Genomic DNA, 20263 nt, shown 5'->3' on the forward strand with positions numbered 1-20263 from the left:
CCCGAGAGGCACCTGATCGTTGGAAGACTAAAATATTTGTAACAGGTCAAGTAGAAACCAGTTTTTTGGCTGAATATTTTCTCAAGGATTAAGGGATGTGTAGCACATGAGCTTGGTTCCAAAGGTTTCTTTCTGTTAATGTGTCATCCACCTTGTCACAGGCTGAGAAGCATGGGGGTCAACCTGTCAAACCGAAAACAATCTTCTGTAGAAATGTCACTATCACTGCTAAAGATAACATTAGTCAGAATTGGGAAGTTTACCCCTAAATTTCCATTGTCAACTTATTTCTGTTTTGTATTACATCACTAATCCATTATTTCTAAATCCATTTTGTAAAATTTGATAAACATATCCTACATATCCTACAAACTTCAGTGGAGTGCTTGCTATGGTCTTGTTTAGCTTTCTTATCTTAGTCATGCAAATAAAAAAAAAACTTTAGGTATGAGTGCAAACCCCTGCTGTGATGTTCCGGATAGGCTATTAGGAAAGGGCAGTCTACCCTTTATGATGATTGTGACCTTTTGTTACAGTAGTGAAACATTCTATTAATGTCTTGCGTTGCTAAATCTGTGGGAAATTATATTTATATTCTGTGAACTTCCTATTCTATTAGTTTTGTATCTGGTTTGTGAAACACGAGTTTGCTGTTGGAACATATTGTTCTTGCTTCTTATTTTGTAGAACAGTATTGCTACAAGTATCCAGTTTTGTTCTCAGCCAGAGGCAACATAATGACCATTGCCCCAAAGTTTAGTACAGCACATAGAACAGACATATACAATCCTTTGCCTTACGGCTATTGATCGAGCCTTTAGGTGGCCATATATATAGAGATCTGCTCGTTTGGTGAGATCCTTGAGTTGGGCGATATTGGGCTGATCCGATCATGAGCCCTAGGGCCCAACGATCGGATCATAACGGGAGGTCGGATAGCGGGACCTCATCAACGAACAGATAAACAGTCCACGATCTGGCGGGATATTTACCCCTGCGGGCAACTCTAGGCCAGATATTGATCGGGGATGTCCGTTGGAGGGCCCCACACACAGGCCAATAAGCTGCCTACTCTGTCTGCCAGCAGGTTTTATTGGCCCCTGTATGATAACCCTAAGACTGAGTGTGCTGTTGTGCCAGGAGTTCATCAAATAGCTGGAGGGCAAGAACATTTAACAGAATCATGTTCAGATGAGCTAATATGTATGGGGCAATAGGAAGTAGTTACAGACAAGTACTAAGTCTTGTAAAAGGTGGTGACTCAGTGTTCATTAAGATGAATGGTTAGACTTTTATTAGAGAAGTGTGAAAGGAGAGGTATAATTTTCTTTACTTACCTTGTCTTTACCCACATTGCCATTTCTTTCTACGACTGTAAGAAGTTTTCCCAAATAAGACATAACTATATATGTCTTTGAATATACTTAGGAGATGGTGTGCTGTACAGAGCTTTGCTCTCGAAGAGAGCTATACAAATAAAAATATACATATATACATACATTGTTTCAAGAGCCAAACCAGCTCTTTTATTTCCCTAGGCTTCTTATGACACACATAGTTTATGCTTGATCAGAGGAGAATATTCTTTGGATGTTTAACAAGCAAGTCTCCTTTATTCAAACAGTTTTATCTAATTAGCTGCTAATCTCTTTTCCCACTCCCTGTTTGCTTTCAATAGCTGTTACATTTGTTTTTCCTGTTTTTTTTACCCCCTACGTATCAAAGTTGTGTTAATCTGATTGCTTTGGTAAATAAGACATTAATTCGGTCTGCTTCACCAGTGTTGTTTTATGTTTTATATAGAGGTTTTTTGTCACCCACTGAAGTCAGTGCATTACGGGTCACACCCTGCCTCTAAATATGCTTCATTTAATTAGCATTGTTGCTGCTTCTCTGGAGCCCTATCATCTGAGCAGCAGATGGTTTATGAATTTGGAAATAATTAGATATTGCTTTGTAAAGTCATTAGAGAGGAGTTAAAACTTGTTGTAAAGGAACAAATAATCCAACAAAGTGACATGGGATCATACATTGTAAAGGGGCTGCTGTGTTTCATTATGTGTCTCTGGCAGTTCTAATGAATTTTTGCAGTTGTTCATTTAAGGCTTGCACTTATAGATCATAAAATATAGAGCATGTGCCCGTTCTCCACATGGCCATATCTGTGATTTTATTTCTTTAGAAACATGTTTACTTTAATTCTCTACACACACCTGATGCAACTTCTCTATACATGTTGCTTCTTTCTTCTAAACCAACTGTTCTTCTGATGCCTTAGTTTGTTCGATGTTCCTTGTGTGATTCCCATAGCTGATTATTCATCCATATTAGCTTCAATACAATAGCCCTACACATACTATTTTATTTTCTGTATTTTACTTTCTATATTCTGTTACTTCTCCTATTGATTGTCCAGCATAAATGACTGCACTGGATTAACATGCACCCCCCCCCCCCAACTGCTGTGTTGGTAAATGTGCCATTCTTTATAGGAAAGCATCAGAATTTGGAAGTAAACCTTTTTCTCCCACCCACACCTGATTTATCGTTTTTCCCACCTTTCCTTATCGGCTCAAGGCAGATTAAATGATTAGCACGTGTCACAAAGCAGATATTCTTTGCATCAGTGATAGAGAAGATTTAATTATGTGTTCAAATAAACTTTTAATTACTCTAGTCAACCTGATGTCTGTCACATACTCTGTCTTGAACTTCATTAGCAGTAGTGTAAAGAAAGTGGGTGGACAAAATAGGTTGACACATTTTAATTGTTTTTTTAAGCTATGGCTGGACCTGTTAGACTGGTGTTGAAAATCAAAACATCCCTTGTCTCTAATGGGCAGCCGTAGAAACAATGTCCTGACAACTTAAATGTGGTGGTTATAGGTAAGGATTATCTCATATCCTCTACCCAACAACCCTCCTTTATTGTAAACTGTAAGTTTGAAAGCTTGTCAACCATATCTTGTCTTAGAAAACCACTTCCCTTCCACAAGCTTTGTTGCTAACCACTTATATCCTTTTGTAATAAAAAGGTTTTGTTCAAATGTAGAAGCAATTCTGTTGCAGGAATTGAGTTTAAACTAGAGTTATGGACTGTTTCACCTGTGCAACAGCAGGGGACACATTCAGCATTATGTTCCCAGCTCCAAAAAGCACAGAAATGGTGGATAAAGTTGCACCAATATGCTACACTGCCTGAAACATCTTTTGCTTGTGTGTTCTTTTGTAACAAACACATCCAACAATGGGCAGTTTAAAGCAGCAACTACGTTTTGGAAAAGCTTGAATTCAATACCTGCAAATGTATTTCTGGTTATTTCTTCCTATCGTGAATCTGGCACGATAACCTGGTGATCATCTGAAAACACAGATGGCTGCAGTTCACCTTGTTTGTTTCCCCTTATAAAGAGAGTATTAAAAACCTTGTAGGAGGGCCTTAAAGTTTAGCTTGTCTAGCCCTGCTGATAAACTAGCCATTCATGAGATATTATGCAGTGAGTTATGATTGATATCTTGATAGCAGTGTTGGGTAATGACTCATCAGGGCTACATCATCACGCTTGTAAGACCTATTGCTTACAAAATGATGCCTTGGAAGAAAACTCCTTATGATTACAAGATTTGTGGGGGGTTTTTTAACCTGTGAAGATTTGCATTTGTCCTGTTAAGAAGGTATTTTCAGTTCACATAAATTCAGAAATATAGATACTTCGTTTATGGCAACAAGAGTTTTTTTGTTGTCACAATTGCCTTTATATCCATTATAGACATTTCAAATACTTTAATCTTTACAGCAGAGAAGCTTCTCCCCAGCCCCTACTCAAACGCCTACATCAGCAATTTCTATTCAGTAAAAATTTCTGAACTTATAATGGTCACTCTTCATTTTCCCAAGTTTCAGACTTCTGGTTTGCTTTGACCCCTGAATTGTATAATGGGCAGTATTGTGTTCAGAAATGAATTGCAAGTTATGAAAATATACGCTACTCCAGTGTAACAGAGGCTTTTTATAATAGAGGGCAGTGTAAGAGAAAGGGCCTCCCTCATGGTGTTCGCACTGGGTTAGTTCTAAAACGTGGCTTATGCGTCAATGCTAATCTTCCAAATGCATAATCAATGCCAATCTGAAAGGTTCTTGTTAATATGTGCTTATATATTTGACGTACTTTCAATATTTGACATTCATCAGTTTTTGAATATTCAAATGGTCAACTTGGCAGGTGCTGTGAATTCATCCAATGCAAATGCCTACTATTTGCATAAAATACAATGTAATCCAATATAGCAGCACATTTCAGTGGAAGCAATGGAAATCGTAAAAACATTTATAATTCAGTAAATTTTGATTTTCGGATGTTCTTCTTATGGAATTTAATGTTTAAAGGGATCCTGTCATCGGAAAACATGTTTTTTTTCAAAACGCATCAGTTAATAGTGCTACTCCAGCAGACTTCTGCACTGAAATCCATTTCTCAAAAGAGCAAACAGATTTTTTCATATTCAATTTTGAAATCTGACATGGGGCTAGACATTTTGTCAATTTCCCAGCTGCCCCTGGTCATGTGACTTGTGCCCACACTTTAGGAGAGAAATGCTTTCTGGCAGGCTGCTGATTTTCCTTCTCAATGTAACTGAATGTGTCTCAGTGAGACATGGGTTTTTAATATTGAGTGTTGTTCTTAGATCTACCAGGCAGCTGTTATCTGGTTACCTTCCCATTGTTCTTTTGTTTGGCTGCTGGGGGTAAAAGGGAGGGGGGGTGATATCACGCCAACTTACAGTACAGCAGTAAAGAGTGACTGAAGTTTATCAGAGCACAAGTCACATGACTTGGGGCTGCTGGGAAATTGACACTATGTCTAGCCCCATGTCATTAAAAAATCTGTTTGCTCTTTTGAGAAATCGATTTCAGTGCAGAATTTTGCTGGAGCAGCACTATTAACGGATTCATTTTGGAATTTTTTTTTTTCCCATGACAGTATCCCTTTAAGTATTTAAAGAAATGGCTGACCATGTATTCATTGACCAAGTGAAAGTCCTGAAGTTGTTGTTCAGACCAGAGGTTGCTAGACCAGTTATGGATCTTGACTTTCAGTTGGTTCTCTTTTGAGAGGAAAGGTTTATTTTCAACTTCTTCCTGAAACCAGGCTGAGAGCTGCTACGAACAACAAAGAGTGGTTTAGTCAGTCACCTGATAGCCATCACAGTGCTGTTGTTTTTTTTCTGTTAACCTACAAATGGTGATTATGATGGTTTGATGAATATGTGTTAGAAGAATAGGCAAAATAAGAAGGCTGTATTACCTAACAAAAATACATCTTATAGACACACCTAACGTGAATCCCCTTATTCAACAGGATAGATGCTTATATTTGGCATAATATTTTTGTAATGTCTAATCCAAGATTACCTTGGTGATTGTCTTTGTTGTGTCAGTGTCTTCGCTAATATCCCAGGCCCGTTGTAAATTCTCATGTCAACAATAACCTATATTTTCTACTTCTTCTGATTCTCATGTCTCCTTTGAGCCTATTGTTTTGGGGAGAGCTTTATTCCACAAAAAGCTGCCATAGTAGAAATCCACTTATAGGACTTATGAATTCTAAAGGTGATCCATTTGAGAACAAACCTAACGTTCACCTGGGTCCCCATAAATCAATGTTTGAATTTGTGAGTCCTGCGAGCTTGGATTTCTGCTGTGATGTTTATATACAAGCATGGGCTGCACCCTTTCACCTGGATACATACACAAGTGCCAATTTAAATCTTGACTTGGAAGACTTCGCAACTGAAGTCCCTGGAATGTTGTGTTATTAGGGATTTAGAAAGATGATAGTTTTTGTTAATACAAATGTTTTATGGCAGAGAAGCCTGCCAGTGACATGGAAGCTAAAATAGTTTCCCCATCTTGCTGATAAAAGAGCAGGTATTAATACAAATGTGTTTAACAAAGTTCATATGTTCAGAGAGACCTGTTTTGCTAGGAAAATTGACAGTGTGAGCTACTCGATAAGAATAGCATTTATTTGGGGAAACTATTTAGGTATGAATACTTGTAGATAAAGCAAAAGGAAAATTTTAGTAAATTAAATGAGATTGTGTTCATTTATCCAGTTGTCTCATTCTTATTGTTTTCCTGCAGGGCTCTTCAGCAGGCTGGAAGAACGTCGGCCAGTCATCGGAGTACCAAAGGTAAATAAGTGCAACCGTCTCACCCTTCTCCATGTGCATCACCTGAGCCATCATCATGGGTTGGGCTATGAAGTGTTAAACTTTAGAGGCACACTTTGTTATTAGGCAAGGCAAAACAAACCTGTTACTGTCTTCTTACATAGCCGCTTTTGCTGTAAAAGGACACATATTGTGATGTCATAGCATCCGTGACATTGTATGCTTTTAGTAAAAGAAATCCATATAACTATTAAACAGTTGTTTAAAATTATTTTTTTCTAAGGAGCCCCCAGTACAGCTTCAGTGTACAACATAAAATATCTTTTCCCATTAGACAAAGTACTTGTTAAGCATGTGGGGAGGTAGGACATCTATAATCTTACCACAAACATGCCTTGTTTGTGCATACTTTCTGCTAAACATATGAAATGACATACTTATTTCTACCTGTTCCACCTGTACATGCCACATGCACAATTGGCTACTGTGGTGGTCATGGAGATCGGTGCAACCAAAACACCTTGTATCTTGGTTGCAGACAGAGCAATGCAGGCTACTGTAGTTTGTACTGGCTTTTCTCTTGGGTTAGGGGTTTCTGATAAGTCATTGCAGTGCCAGGGGTTGCAGAGCAATGTGTAAATACAGGGATAGCTCAGGTTTAATGGCATCATATAACTGTTAACTTTTGTTTCTAGGAAAATACTTACCCTGCAAAAAGAAGACTCTGAGTCCTTTGGATTTGAAATTCAGGTGAGGTATATGGAATTTCAAATTTGTTTTGCCTTGCTTTGTACTCCTGTTCTCTGGCATAGACCTTTTCATTCTTTTATACTGTTTGGGTTATGTTTTTTTCCGTTACTTTTCGTTATTTTTTTTTTTACTGTACTGATTAGTATAAAATATTGGCAACACTAACCTTGAGCAAAGATGACTTCAGAGTACCAGTTGCCTCATACATGCAGGGGGGGACAATAGCATCTAAGGTGATGTTAATAAGACTAAAGTGAAACTTCTAGGTATTGTGGCTTTACAACCAGCACTATAATTTATTCTCTTTGATATTTTTGATTGAGAGTCTCTCTTAAGATGTTCTGCACTAACCTGCTTAAAGATGCAGTAGAAACGTTTAATATAAACAGTAAAATTGCACCACTTCAGTGGTCATTAAAGGAACAGTTCAGTGTAAAAGTAAAAAAACTGGGTAAATAGGCTGTGCAAAATAAAAAAAAATTCTAATATAGTTAGCCAAAAATGCAATGTATAAAGGCTGGAGTGACTGGATGTCTAACATAACAGAACACTACTTCCTGCTTTTCAGCTTTCTAACTCTGAGTAAGTCGGTGACTTCAAGGGAAGGCCACAGGGGACATAACTGTTCAGTGAATTTGCAATTGATCCTCAGCATTCAGCTCCGATTCAAAAGTACAGCCTATCCATTTACCCAGTTTTTATTTTTACACTGAACAATTCATTTAAAACAACACCTTCCATTATCGACCTGCTAGCAAACATAGATGTCACCAAATTTTTGCTTATCCCTTGGTGCTGTCAGCACAAAGATAACTGCTGACCCAGATCACATGCAGTTGTTTTGGTCAACACTAAACAAACCTCTTCTTCCCCCTGTGTTAATATTCTGTGCTTTGACAGGGATTCATTTCATAGGCAGAAACAGGAACCAAATAGCTGTGTTTGAAAATAACCCAAGTCTGACTATGGTGTTATCTAAATCTCTTAAAAGGAAATGGTCTACAAAAAGTTAATAGGAAGTAGTGTTCAAGAGTATTTAGACATTAACCCATGTTGAACCTATGATGTTTTGTGAGAGTAACCCTGAAGTGTAATCTTGTTGGTAGTAAAATGGGGCAGTAGTAAATATGAAGGCTGCTAGTCCTTGCCTGCTGGGGACTTCTTTAACTGCATTTAAGAAGGTAGCTGAATAATGTAGATGTTGGCATTAACAATTCTGTGCCATAAAGTGCATAGTATGCTCATGTGACTGTTGAGAAGAACATAGATTAACCATGCTTTGTGCATGCTGATCATATATTCAATGAGCAGCGTGTTTTCTCATTAATAAAGGAAATGTGTTATAAATAGTGTTTCAAGACTCTGAAGTCGGAGGCAGCGAGTTGTTCTTTTCAGGACTGGCAGGCTTATTACAAAAAAGCATATTTTTTTTAAGTAAGGTTCATGAATTGGATTGATTGCATATTTGCTAAGCAAAAGCAAACAGAAGGAAAGTGGAGCATCTGTTGCATGTTCCCTTTATGCAGCTTCATGTGACAGTTGTTAGGAAGTGGCCAGATATGTGGCTGATAGTAACTATTTGCTCAGTGTCACCCATAGCAGCGCTTCAAAATAAATATAATTTTGTCTTGTTCTAAAAATATATCCGCGTGAAACCTGTGTGTTTTTCTGGGACATTTTTTTCTATCACAAAATGTTAAAAACCTTTAAAATAAAGTTACATTTTGTGCTTGTTACATCACTTACTGGAACTAGATGCAAAAAAAAAATTGGAACTTGGGATCAGTTGAGTAAAGCTAGGTAAAAGGTTCTCAGGCTCAAGGATCACTTTACTCTATTAACAATTAGGTATTTCCCAGTTTATTTGTGCTGGACCAAGGAAGGGGTTGATATAAATGATAATTTGAGGCTGTACTTGGATATTCAAACCTTAAAGGGGAAATAAAGTCTAAAATAGAATAAGGCTAGAAATGCAGTATTTTGTATACAAAACATGAACTTACTGCAACACAAGCCTAATGAAACAAATGATTTCTACTTTCAAAGTTGGCCCCAGGGGGTCACCATCTTGTAACTTTGTTAAACATCTTTGCAAGACTAAAGGTGGCCATACACGGAGAGATCCGCTCGTTTGGCAATGTTGCCAAACGAGCGGATCTCTCTCCGATATGCCCACCTTGAGGTGGGCAATATCGGGCTGATCCGATCGTGTGCCCAACGATCGGATCCTAACGCATGGGGAACGGGCGGTCGGATTGCGGGTCCGCATCAACGAACAGATGCGGCCGCAATCCGACGGGATTTTTTGTCCCATCCGATCGAGATCTGGCCGTCGGGGGGCCTCATACACGGGCCAATAAGCTGCCGACTTGGTCTGTCGGCAGCTTTTATCGGCCCGTGTATGGCCACCTTTAGACTGTGCACATGCTCTGTGGTCTGGGCTGCTTAGGGATCGTCATAAATGATCAAAACAGGGAAACAAACAAAGCTGCTTGAGTTCTGCATGGCTGCAAAGTAAGGCAGGGGCTTCCCCTGCTGTTCATAAGTTTAATTATTTCCCTGCAGAGCAGTTAGGGGCTGTCTGACAATTCCTATCCAAAGCAGTAAATGAAGGAATAATTTCAGTGCATGCAGTCAGGTTTCTTATAAAAACAGTACACATTTTTTTTAATTAAAGTATATTGGAGATAGGTTTCTTTTTCATTAAAGAAAGTAAAAATTATATTTCATTTGTTTGCCTTTACATGCCCTTTAAGTCTACTAGAAAATCATGTAAACATTAAATAAACCCAATGGGCTGGTTTTGCTTCCAATAAGGATTAATTATATCTTAATTTGGATCAAGTACAATGTACTGTTTTATTATAACAGAGAAAAGGGAAATCGTTTTTAAAAAAAACTGTATTATTTGCATAAATTGGTCTATAGGAAACTGCCTTTTCCATAATTCAGAGCTTTCTGTATACTGGTTTTCCATATAACTGATCCTATGCATGTATTACTTTATTGCACTTACAGTATATGCTGTATTTTTTTTATAGTTTTTGAATTATTTGCCTTCTTTTGACTCTTTCCAACTTTCAAATAGGGGTCACTGACCCCATCTAAAAAAAATGCTCAGTAAGGCTACATATTTATTGTTATTGCTGCCTTTTATATCTCCTTTTTCTACTAACGCCCTCTCCTATTCATATTCCAGTCCCTTATTCAAATCAATGCATGGGTGCCAAGGTAATTTGGACCCTAGCAACCAGATTGCTGACATAACAAACTGTAGAGCTGCTGAATAAAAAGCTAAATAACACAAAAGCCACAAATAATAAAAAATGGAAACCAATTGCAAATTGCCTCAGAATATAATTTTCTATATCATACTATAAGCTAACTCAACTGTGAAAACCCCTTTAATAATGGCAGAGCTGCTGTTGGAAGAAACAAAGCACTTGTGGACCCCCCAGTGGGTTAGCGCCTTTGATGGGAGGAATGGCTCCATCTGCAATCTTCTGCCTCCACAGACTGACTCTCTTCTTTGCTTGCTGTAATGTTTGAATTATAAGAGGGTTGTGTTTAAATATGGGGGGTGATATAAAATAAATACGATATACACAAAATATAATCTTTCTGAGCCTGATTTTGAGCTAAATGTTCTAATCGAGCCTAACATTTATTTTAATTAAATACCAATTTCCTCTCTATAGACATATGGTCTGCACCACCAAGACAAGAACGCTGTGGAAATGTTTACCTTTGTATGCCGGGTACAGGAAGGAAGTCCCGCTCAGCTGTGCGGTCTCAAAGTTGGTATGTCACTTTCCATGATACTTTTATGTTTAGTTAATTATGCTGACAGTCTGTCTGCCCAAAAGGAACACAATCATAATGTCATTATACTGCTCATTTTGGAATTTCCTGGTAATTTGTTACTAAGCTTGATGCATTAGTAAGAAAAAAAAAAAAAAAGTGGTATTTATTTGGAAAGCAAAAAACATCTTTTCCTGTTTCGTGAAGACTTTCTGTAGTGTAACTTCTTGAGCGCATAGACGCCACAAAACCATCGTGAAAAGAGATATGAGCATGGATTGTATCAGCTGTGCTATGTGGCCACTTCAGTAAAGGTGGCCATAGACGCAAAGATCCGCTGGTTTGGCGACATCGCCAAATGAGCGGATCTTTCCCCGATATGCCATTGAGCATGGCTATATCGGGGGTAATCTTAATTGTTCGGCCATATGGCCGAATGATACGACTACGATGTGCAATGGGCTCCGGCGTGATTGGTCGGGTCAAAATCAAACCTGACCGATCGACCAAACGACCGATCTCCACTGGATGAAAGCTGTCGGCACTCCCCACGCACGATCCGAAAATCGCACGAATCTTTGATTCGTACGATAGGATCTGTGTGTCTATGTCCACCTTAAGTCTGTCCAGTGACTTATTTTTTACATACACATTACCATAACCCTAAGGAAGAGCGTATTGTAGATTGTGTTATAATTTAGTGTAGTGGATTTGTAGTGTAATTTGAAGGCTTGAGAAGACTACATGGAAACATGGGTCTGAGTGCCTAATACTTAACTTACCTTTAATTATTGCTGCCTTTATTTTCACCCCTGAATAAACTCTCTTAATAATAAGTCCCTCTGTACCTTTCAGAAGGGAAATATACTCTGTAAGTAGAGTTTGCATAAATGTACATAAACTTAATAGATAATTCTCAAATGGAAGTCTTCATTATCTTTATCATTAAATATATATTTGTGGGAATTGAAATCTTTGCTCGAATGAGGAAAGCTTATCCAAGTGTTCAAATGAAACAGTGCCCTCCAGTGGCCAGATTTTATGAAAGTAGAACAATGATTGTTTAATTTTACCATGCAGTAGTTCTGCGCATAGCAGCCCCCAGAATTGGTATGTACCTTGTAGGCACAGAAAAAAATTATATACACACATACAGGTATGGGATCTGTTAACCGGAAACCCGTTATCAAGAATGCTTCAAATTACAGAAAGACTGTCTCCCATAGACCTTATTTCATTGAAATATTCAAAATTTTTCAAAATGATTTCCTTTTTCTCTCTAATAATAAATCAGTACCTTGTACTTGATCCAAACTAAGATATACTGTAATTCATCCTTATTGGAAGCAAACCCAGCCTATTTGGTTTATTTAATGTTTACATGATTTCCTAGGAGACTAAAGGTGTGAAGATCCAAAGATCCTTTATCCGGAAAGCCCCAGGTCCCGAGCATTCTGGATAATGGGTCCCATTCCTGTACGTCCATTTATAAATTAATAACATACAGTAACATATATATATATATATTTAATTGATAATATATTTTTATAGTGTATTTTATTAGAAATAGCTGGTTGCACAAATATTAATTCTGAAGCTTATTTTTTTAATCATACACGGTGGGGAAGTGAGTTATTGAGCAATAGCAAAGCAAACAAATGCAGGCGACCAGGAACTCAGACGGTTCCTGATTTTCATGTTTAATATTTACAAGCTCTTATTTACTTTCCTGTGGAGGAACGGTTTAAGATCCTGGTAAAAGATTGCCAAATTTTTCCTAGGGAAGGACACATATCTGTGACCCTGCAACTTTTACAACTCCCAGCATTCAGAGATAGGGCTGTTCAGATAAATCTTATCTTGTGTGCAATGGGGGCTTATGTACATGAATATGGCCTGGTTGTGTTATGCCTCAGATTTAATACTGGCTTTTTTATTTTTCCTCTGTGATCTGATCAAAGCTTTCTGAAATCTGTCTCCAACCCTATTTTGCAAGTTTTTTGCCCTCCATAACTAGTGTTTGTTTGTCTAACTTCTCGGTTTCTTTGAACAGCGGTGTGTTAATGTGAAACGCATGTTAGTAGGAATTATTTTGTTCTGTTTGCTTAAGTCCTATTGCTTCTCTGCATTATACAACATGTTCTGTGCAGGAAATGAGTCACTTCAGCTCAGGGCTTGGAAGAGGGCCTCCGATTGTGTCTGTTCCATGATGGGCTGGGAATGAACTCCTGTTCTCTCTTTCTATGCTCACGTGCCAAATTTCTGCAAAGTTCAGGAAAATTCAAGACATTTTTATGCAGTGTCCCTTCATGACTTTACTGTCATGTTTGTTTGAGAGGAAATCGCCAAGGACACAGAAGCAGGGGCAGTTAAAACAAGCTCTGTGCCTTATTCCTATATTTCATCAACAGTCTGGAGCTTTGCCGTGCCACTAATTTTAATCCCAGGCCTGATCAGGGACTGAGGTATAATCGTATAATAGTGTTGTCTAACTTTTGGCCCTTTATTTGTTGAAGTAAAACACTGACTTGGGAAGAGCTTGATGTTTGAACTGCTGAAAAAAACTTTACTTACAAAGGTTAGTTACTTTATATAAAAGAGGCACTCCAAATTGGCTGTGGCAGGTCAGAGGCAAAATGAAGATAAAAGCCCATTATGTTGTTCCAAGACTCCATGCATCAGACTGCATAACATTCTGAACGGCATTTTGCCGCTGTACATTGATTGTATGGCTCTAACACTTCTCGCCTTTGATCTTATTTTTACAGGTGATATAATTGCTGGAGTAAATGGTCTCAACACGGATGGAGTTAGGCACAGAGATATTGTAGAGCTGATTAAGGCTTCTGGAAACACAATAAGGTAAATGTGACCCTGGGTATTTTCCATTTTGGATGTGATGTCTTTAGCAGCAGAGTTTTTCATATGTTACCTCTGGCTAAAATATAAATAAAGTGTAGGTATGGGACCTGTTATCCAGAATGCTCAGGGCTTGGGGCTTTCCAGATAACAAATCTTTCCGTAGTTTGAATCTTTATTCCTTAAGTCTACTAGAAAACCATGTAAACATTAAATAAACCCAATAGGCTTGTTTTACTTCCAATAAGGGTTAAATATATCTTAGTTTGGATCAAGTACAAGATACTGTTTTGTTATACAGTAATCTGTTTAGTATACAGAAAAAAACTAAATTGTTTTTAAAAATTTGGATAAACTCGAATCTGTGGGATATGGTCTTTTTCGTCTTTTCAGGATAAGGTGTTTTCGGATAACGGATCCCATACCTGTATAATAAAACATTTCTAAATGTTTCCTGTTTTTTTTTGTTTTTTTTTTATGATTATATGAATTGTTAAAGGTGATTTTTACATTAGACTATATTTCTTTAGTGGTGGCAAGGGGCACAGGATTGTTTGTGGTATAATGTTAAATTGGAGATTTTGGGGCACAAGTGGGTGCTACTTTGATGCCTGATCATGCAAAATAGGATCTGCTGAAGTCTTGTAGGGAGTTTGGGACATATGGTACATTCTGTGTAGGATTCACAGTTGCAGGTTTTTCTGTGTTTTGAAAAGCAGTTAAAGGAGTATTTTATTATACTGTTTTGTACACAATTTAGGAAGGAAGGTCCCAACTATTAGAAGCCATGCAATTGTACTTGAAACTGTGCTATTGTACTTTATGCAGAGCCAAATGTGAGCGGCAAGCTACCCTTTTGTGTAACCATAGGAACAGGATCCATTCATTTTGCCGCTCTTTTTTTTTTATTTATTTTTATTTATTTTTTTAGCTGAGATGCACCTGGGTGGTCACAGAGGTCCCAAATAAACACAATAGACATGTCCTCTTTATAGAACCACACACTTCTTTGTTTTCTTTGTCTTTGCCCTCCTCTGTTGTCTAAATAATAGGCCTGGAAAGAATTGTTTGACTGTAATCAAGTGACACAACACAGGCTGCTTTATTAGCAAAGGTGGGTCGTGACTGCTGGGCAGGTTGTTATGGTGACTGGTGCTTAATGTGTTTGTTGTCATTTTGTGTGCGGTCAAGGGAGGGGGCTTGATCTTCAACTGTAGCAGCTCTCACCTGTATTTAATGTGCAGCTGATATCTGGGACTACTTCCCTGCTTCATTCTCTCCGATCTGCACCACTTCTCCTCTCTATTGCATTGACACAAACAAGTAGGTTATATGATCATGTTCTTTAGATTTTTGTTTGCCTTGATACCATGTGGTACACTGATATTACTTGGAGAGCAACAAAGAAAAACATGGGTCACTTTAGGCTAAACATTGCTGAATGTAGTAGCATTTTGTGCCAGGGGACTGACTGTTCTTGGGGCATGACCATATAATAATTTATATGTATTTATGTAAAACGGAACATATTTATTTTAACGTGTTTTAAGATTATTCTTTGCAGAGTCTGAGAAAGTCATTTGTGTACAAATTGTTTGGGAAAGGTGACAAACTTGTATGTTCACGCCAAAAAGCAGCTCTGCCCTTATTTATAGAAAAACATTAGTCTAGGGCCCTTGCTTACCATTTGCTATTACCAGTGCTTTAGATTGTATATATGTATATAGTCTGTGGGGTTTGTTTGTTGCCAGTTGTGAATATTTCTGTTCCTACTGTGTTATTGGCAGTCAATCTGTTATCCCCGCACAGTGTTGCTTGGTTACATGACTGTTTCTGAACATATTTAAATGTTCTGTCAGGCAAAAATGTCTAGCAAAGTAAAAAGTACAGGAGCCCTGCCCCCTCTTTCTTTATATAAAGTACATCTTAATGATAGTGTTTCATTATACTATTGTCAATCTTCCCAGTAGCTTCATATATACTGGGAGGAGTGAAAGCAAATTACAGCTCTTAAACACGCTCTCAAGTAACGTTGTTGCCCTCTCTATTGGCAGGCTGGAGACTGTTTATGGATCCGCAATCAGAAAGGCTGAGCTGGAGGCTCGAATACAATATTTAAAGGTAAGCGGTTTTACTACTGCACTAGTACCTTCCATGTGTGGTTATATAGTTTTTTTTGAGGTACAGAACATTCCTTACCTGCATCCATTTTATTGATATCTAGTGCATTTACTGTGTAGGCAACCCCTAGCAGCTATAATAAGCTGCATGGTTGGTGTTGCTTTAGCTGATACAAACAACATGGCAGCTCCAGCTGATGCGTAAATGCAGATATGCAGTGTCCCATGCAAACAGTATGCTAATTCACAATGGAAAGTAAGCAGAATATAACCATTGCCTTTGAATAGGTTGTCTAAACTTGCAGTTTCTAACAGTCCCTTTCCTTACAGCAAACCTTGTATGAGAAGTGGGAAGAATACCGTTCGCTCATGGTGCAAGAGCAGAGACTGCTGCATGGTAAGAGCACCATTCTCCGAATTACACACTGCATAAGAGCCAGCATTTTCTACCATTAGATTTCACATGACTTCATGTCTAATATTCACTTTCATTTTAAATTCTCACAACAGTTTAATGTTCTTAGACTGTGTATTTGTACTTTTAGTTTTTTCCCCTTGGTGTTCCATATTGTTACTAATTCAGCTGCTTTTGTTCAGGCATAGCAGCAGCTCTATTAGAAAACAGAGTCTAACAGTCTCCTTTGTTGTCCGAATCCTACCTTTGCTTAATTAAGTCTGATTTACTAACATATCAGTACAGTTTCGAACCTTTATTTCTAACTTACAATAGAATAATTTGTAACAAGATCGTACCTAGAAAATTTACCCCAGATGCTAGTTTCATGTTATGGGAATAGCTGAAGCCTTTACAGAGATCCACTTTGACTACAGACAAGTACGTTGTATATATCATGTGGCACCCTCTAATAATTGCTTTTCTGTTTTTTAGGCATAGTTGTGAAAGACCCGAGTGTGTACGACACCCTTGAATCTGTGAGATCTTATATCTATGGGACAGTCAACATGTGCAGCAAAGACCCTCTCATTGGGTCATTGGCTGCTGGAAGTATGTGTAGCAGTGCAAGTTGCCTTAGCACCACCGAGGACAATGAGGATGCCATATATCACACTTGCTACTTCAGCTCAGCCTCCACAGATGAATTAAACAGCCTTCCAGGCAAAAGTAACAGCAATGGCAAGCCTTATAAGTCTACGCTGACGCGCAGCTCCAGTGTAAAGTGTCCGGGCCCCGTTACAAATTGGGACAAACCAAAGGAGCAGAGTAACTTTGTGTCTCTGCCCAGGAAAAAACACAAAAGTTTTCGAACAAGACTCTTGAAATTCATTCCTGGACTTAACCGAAATTTAGAAGAGGAGGCCAGCCCTCTTTAATACACCCCCTTTCTTTGTATAAGAAGTTAAATTATTTATTTATTGTCCTATTTCTGGAGAAAAGTGAGAGCTTTGTGTTGACTTTTCTGTTAGACTTAACTGTACAACTTTATAGCTTCGGCATTTGTTTTTCATTAAAATGTTTGGCAAAGCAAGAGCTGCCAAACTCCAGGTTTTTCTATGAAAAATGCTGTTTATTCCATTGATTTTCAGTGTTCAAAAGGATGTTGGAGCCATATTCCTGCCAGCAGAAAGCCCCTTTACATTGTAAAAGGTTTCACTGCAAGTCACTGCAGTGCATAAGGGCAAAAGCTATGGCATGAATCATTTTTATGTAAAGCTTTTTGTACTGACTCTCAGGCTAAATGTAACTCAGGAGAAAAATCAACAAAAATTGAGTGCAGCAATGTCATGTATGCAGAAGAAATAATGGAAGAATACCCCTTGTCCGTTCCCAAAATACTAAGCTATCCTATTTCTAGATTAACTCCAGGCCTCTGGCATTTGGTTCATATTCAGAAAAGGACTTCAGAGGGGGTCAAAAAGCTCAATAGCTGGTGACCCCACTTGTAATTAAGCAGAGTTGAACAGTCCTGCACTAGGAAGATCTACATGTTAGAATGTTGAGAGCTGGTTTTAGGGTGAGGTGAAAAGCCCCTTTGAGGAGAAGTCTGGATAAAAGTGCTGGTGCACTTACCAGTTCCAATACTGTTATAGAGGGGGTAATTGTGACACAAATTTGCTCATATTTGATGAAATCAAAGTTGCTAAGTGTGGTAGCCAGGTTTACTCCTGCACACCTTATTTATCCTAATAGCCAGGTAGTTTTTATTTTTTCTACCAAAAAGTGGCAACAGCCTATGCAGTGTTAACCTGACCAAAAAACCATTGTCTGCTTTAGATATCCATGCATTTGATTATTTCTCCACAACAAGCTCAAAAGAATAATAAAAAATAAATCGGAGTGAGGTTGCCCAGCCAGTGGGTCTTTCAGCAGCTGATGGAGTCCCACTTGCAGCTTGATTGGGAGTTGTAGCTCAGCAGCTGTCAGGAACACCAGCTCCACAGCAGTTCCAGGCTTATTTGCAGCTTGTTTCCCAGCTAGTCGTGCACACATGGTGTTCTTACCCTTTTCATATGTCCACTGATGTGATTGGCGCTACCATACACTGTTTCACTAAAATGCCTTAAGATCTATAAAATATACTGTGTGTGCCATCAGGGACGGAGCTAAAGCATTTGCTGTCAGTAAAAAAAATGATTTCCTCCTCTTGTGGGGCTTATTAACCATGGATTGGACTTGTTATAAATCAGCTTTATGATTCCAGTTTTACCGCGGAGTCTAGTATATGTATTTGTTTCAGGGATACTTGATCCTTTCAATACTGAGACTTGCTACACGCTTGCACCTCATTTCGTTCATTTCTTTTGTAAAGCTGACAGTGAAGAGGTTAAGGCCACCCAATGAAACTTTCCATCATTCCTTGATAGCAAGCTGTGGGCTGCCAGCGTGGGAGGAATGTCTGTCCTTGCATGTGTACATGTAGCTATTACAAATCTCCTTTGACACAGTACAATATGGCAGTCAGTCAGCAGCATCACAAGCAGCATGTGCAGGACAAATGTTACTGTACAGAAAGGCCCCACAGCATCTCCAACCACAAGAATCACATTCCAACATCCAAAGAAAATCTACAGCTGGGACAAACTATGCACAGAAGTGAGGGGAGAGCAGGAGGCATGCACAAACAAGGCAGATTTAGTTCTCTTAGAGCGACACTTCACAATCTGTGGGGCAGGCCCCCTAATAATAATGTTATAAAGAGAAGTCAGTGGAGCTCATTGACAGGCTGAAGGCTGTAAATATATTCTGGAGGCCTGTGTCTGGCCCTGGAGCTTCATACTAGACAGCCCTGACTTCATCTGTATGTTTAATGTATCTTTACTAAAACCGAATGAAAGACGCATACTAAACTAAAATGTTTTCTCTGTATATGCTGGTGTCCATTTCCCATATGCTTGAGCTGTGCCTCCCAAAACTTGTGTGATTTTACATTGTTACAGACCTGTACATCTGACAATAAAAATGTTGTGTTGTCACCAAAGTGTAAATAATTGGATTTATTTTAGTTTTCTGTGCTGTTGTTCGGTATCTGGCCAGAATTTGGCCTTTTTTTTTTTTTTTTCAGCAGGGTTCGCTGATTCATCCAAATCTTCGTGCCTGGCCAAACCCAGTCTAAATCCTTAAAAATTAAGCGACCTTTCATCACAAAACAGTTATCTATAGACGTATGTTAAGTGTCTGGGCGTAGAAGCTCCTTGCTTGTTTGCTGTAGCTCCTGAATGGTAAGTGCACAATGATCTCTCATTGGCTGCTGGGGGACTTGATTTGAAATGCACTACAAATGTATAATGCTCACAGATGGTGTAGGACTCGCGTACAAAGAGGGGCATTGGTGTGGCACGTGAGTTTACATATTTTGGCACGAACACCATTTTTTGTAATAATTATTTTTAAAGGCAAACAGTGTGCTGGCAATCTTACTTCTTCTTTGTGTGTCAAAATAGAATAGGGCTGATAAAAAAATCAGATGTGCAAACTACATGGAAAATTTTCCATCCAACTCAACAAGACTGTTTGTGAACACTGCATCTTCATTTGACGAGATAAAATCATACGTGCTTGAACAAACTGCACCATCTGACTCTGGGCCACATTCAATTCCGTGAGAAAAAGGTTTATCACGTGAAAACTCATGGACAAGATTCAATTTTAGATGCAATTCAATTTGGAAAAACTTATCAGTTTGTCACATGAAAACTCTATTGAAGTCCATGGGAAAAACTGGAACTGAATTTGGGTAAAAGTTTTTTTTTTTTTTTTTTATATTTCCCTCCATGAATTGTATCTCGCTTTCATGTGATAAACCATAAGATAACGTTTCTCTCTCTGAATTGAATCTGGCCCTTTATCTGATCTAACTTTACAGTCTAGCTATAGGGCTGTCGGATTTCACAGGATCCTCAAAATCTCCTGTGTAGTGTTGTCTTAGTTCTTCTTAGGGCAGAGACTCCTGCTCAGATTTGGGGAGATTAGTCGCTCAGCGACAAATATCCTGTTCTTGGCGACGAATCTCCCCGGAATATATCCCACCGGCTAGAATGTAAATCGCCGGCGGGATGGCAATTGGTGCGCTTAGTTTTCCGACGTTGCCTCACAAGGAAAC

The 20263-nt window shown here is 38.5% G+C and overlaps 1 protein-coding gene across 1 annotated transcript in view; it reads left to right on the forward strand.

Moving 5' to 3' along the window:
- tamalin.S (trafficking regulator and scaffold protein tamalin S homeolog) overlaps positions 1–19136 on the forward strand; it is a 25637-nt gene extending 6501 nt beyond the window's left edge. The window contains exons 2-8 of the mRNA XM_018249971.2: positions 6146–6195; positions 6870–6924; positions 10623–10725; positions 13494–13587; positions 15639–15705; positions 16035–16101; positions 16594–19136. Coding sequence (XP_018105460.1) covers positions 6146–6195; positions 6870–6924; positions 10623–10725; positions 13494–13587; positions 15639–15705; positions 16035–16101; positions 16594–17036 — 879 coding nt within the window. The 3' untranslated portion in view covers positions 17037–19136. The remainder of the gene's footprint in view (positions 1–6145; positions 6196–6869; positions 6925–10622; positions 10726–13493; positions 13588–15638; positions 15706–16034; positions 16102–16593) is intronic.
- The last annotated feature ends 1127 nt before the right edge of the window (positions 19137–20263 follow it).

This window comes from Xenopus laevis, chromosome 2S (assembly GCF_017654675.1).
Source record: "Xenopus laevis strain J_2021 chromosome 2S, Xenopus_laevis_v10.1, whole genome shotgun sequence".
NCBI classification, from domain to species: domain Eukaryota; kingdom Metazoa; phylum Chordata; class Amphibia; order Anura; family Pipidae; genus Xenopus; species Xenopus laevis.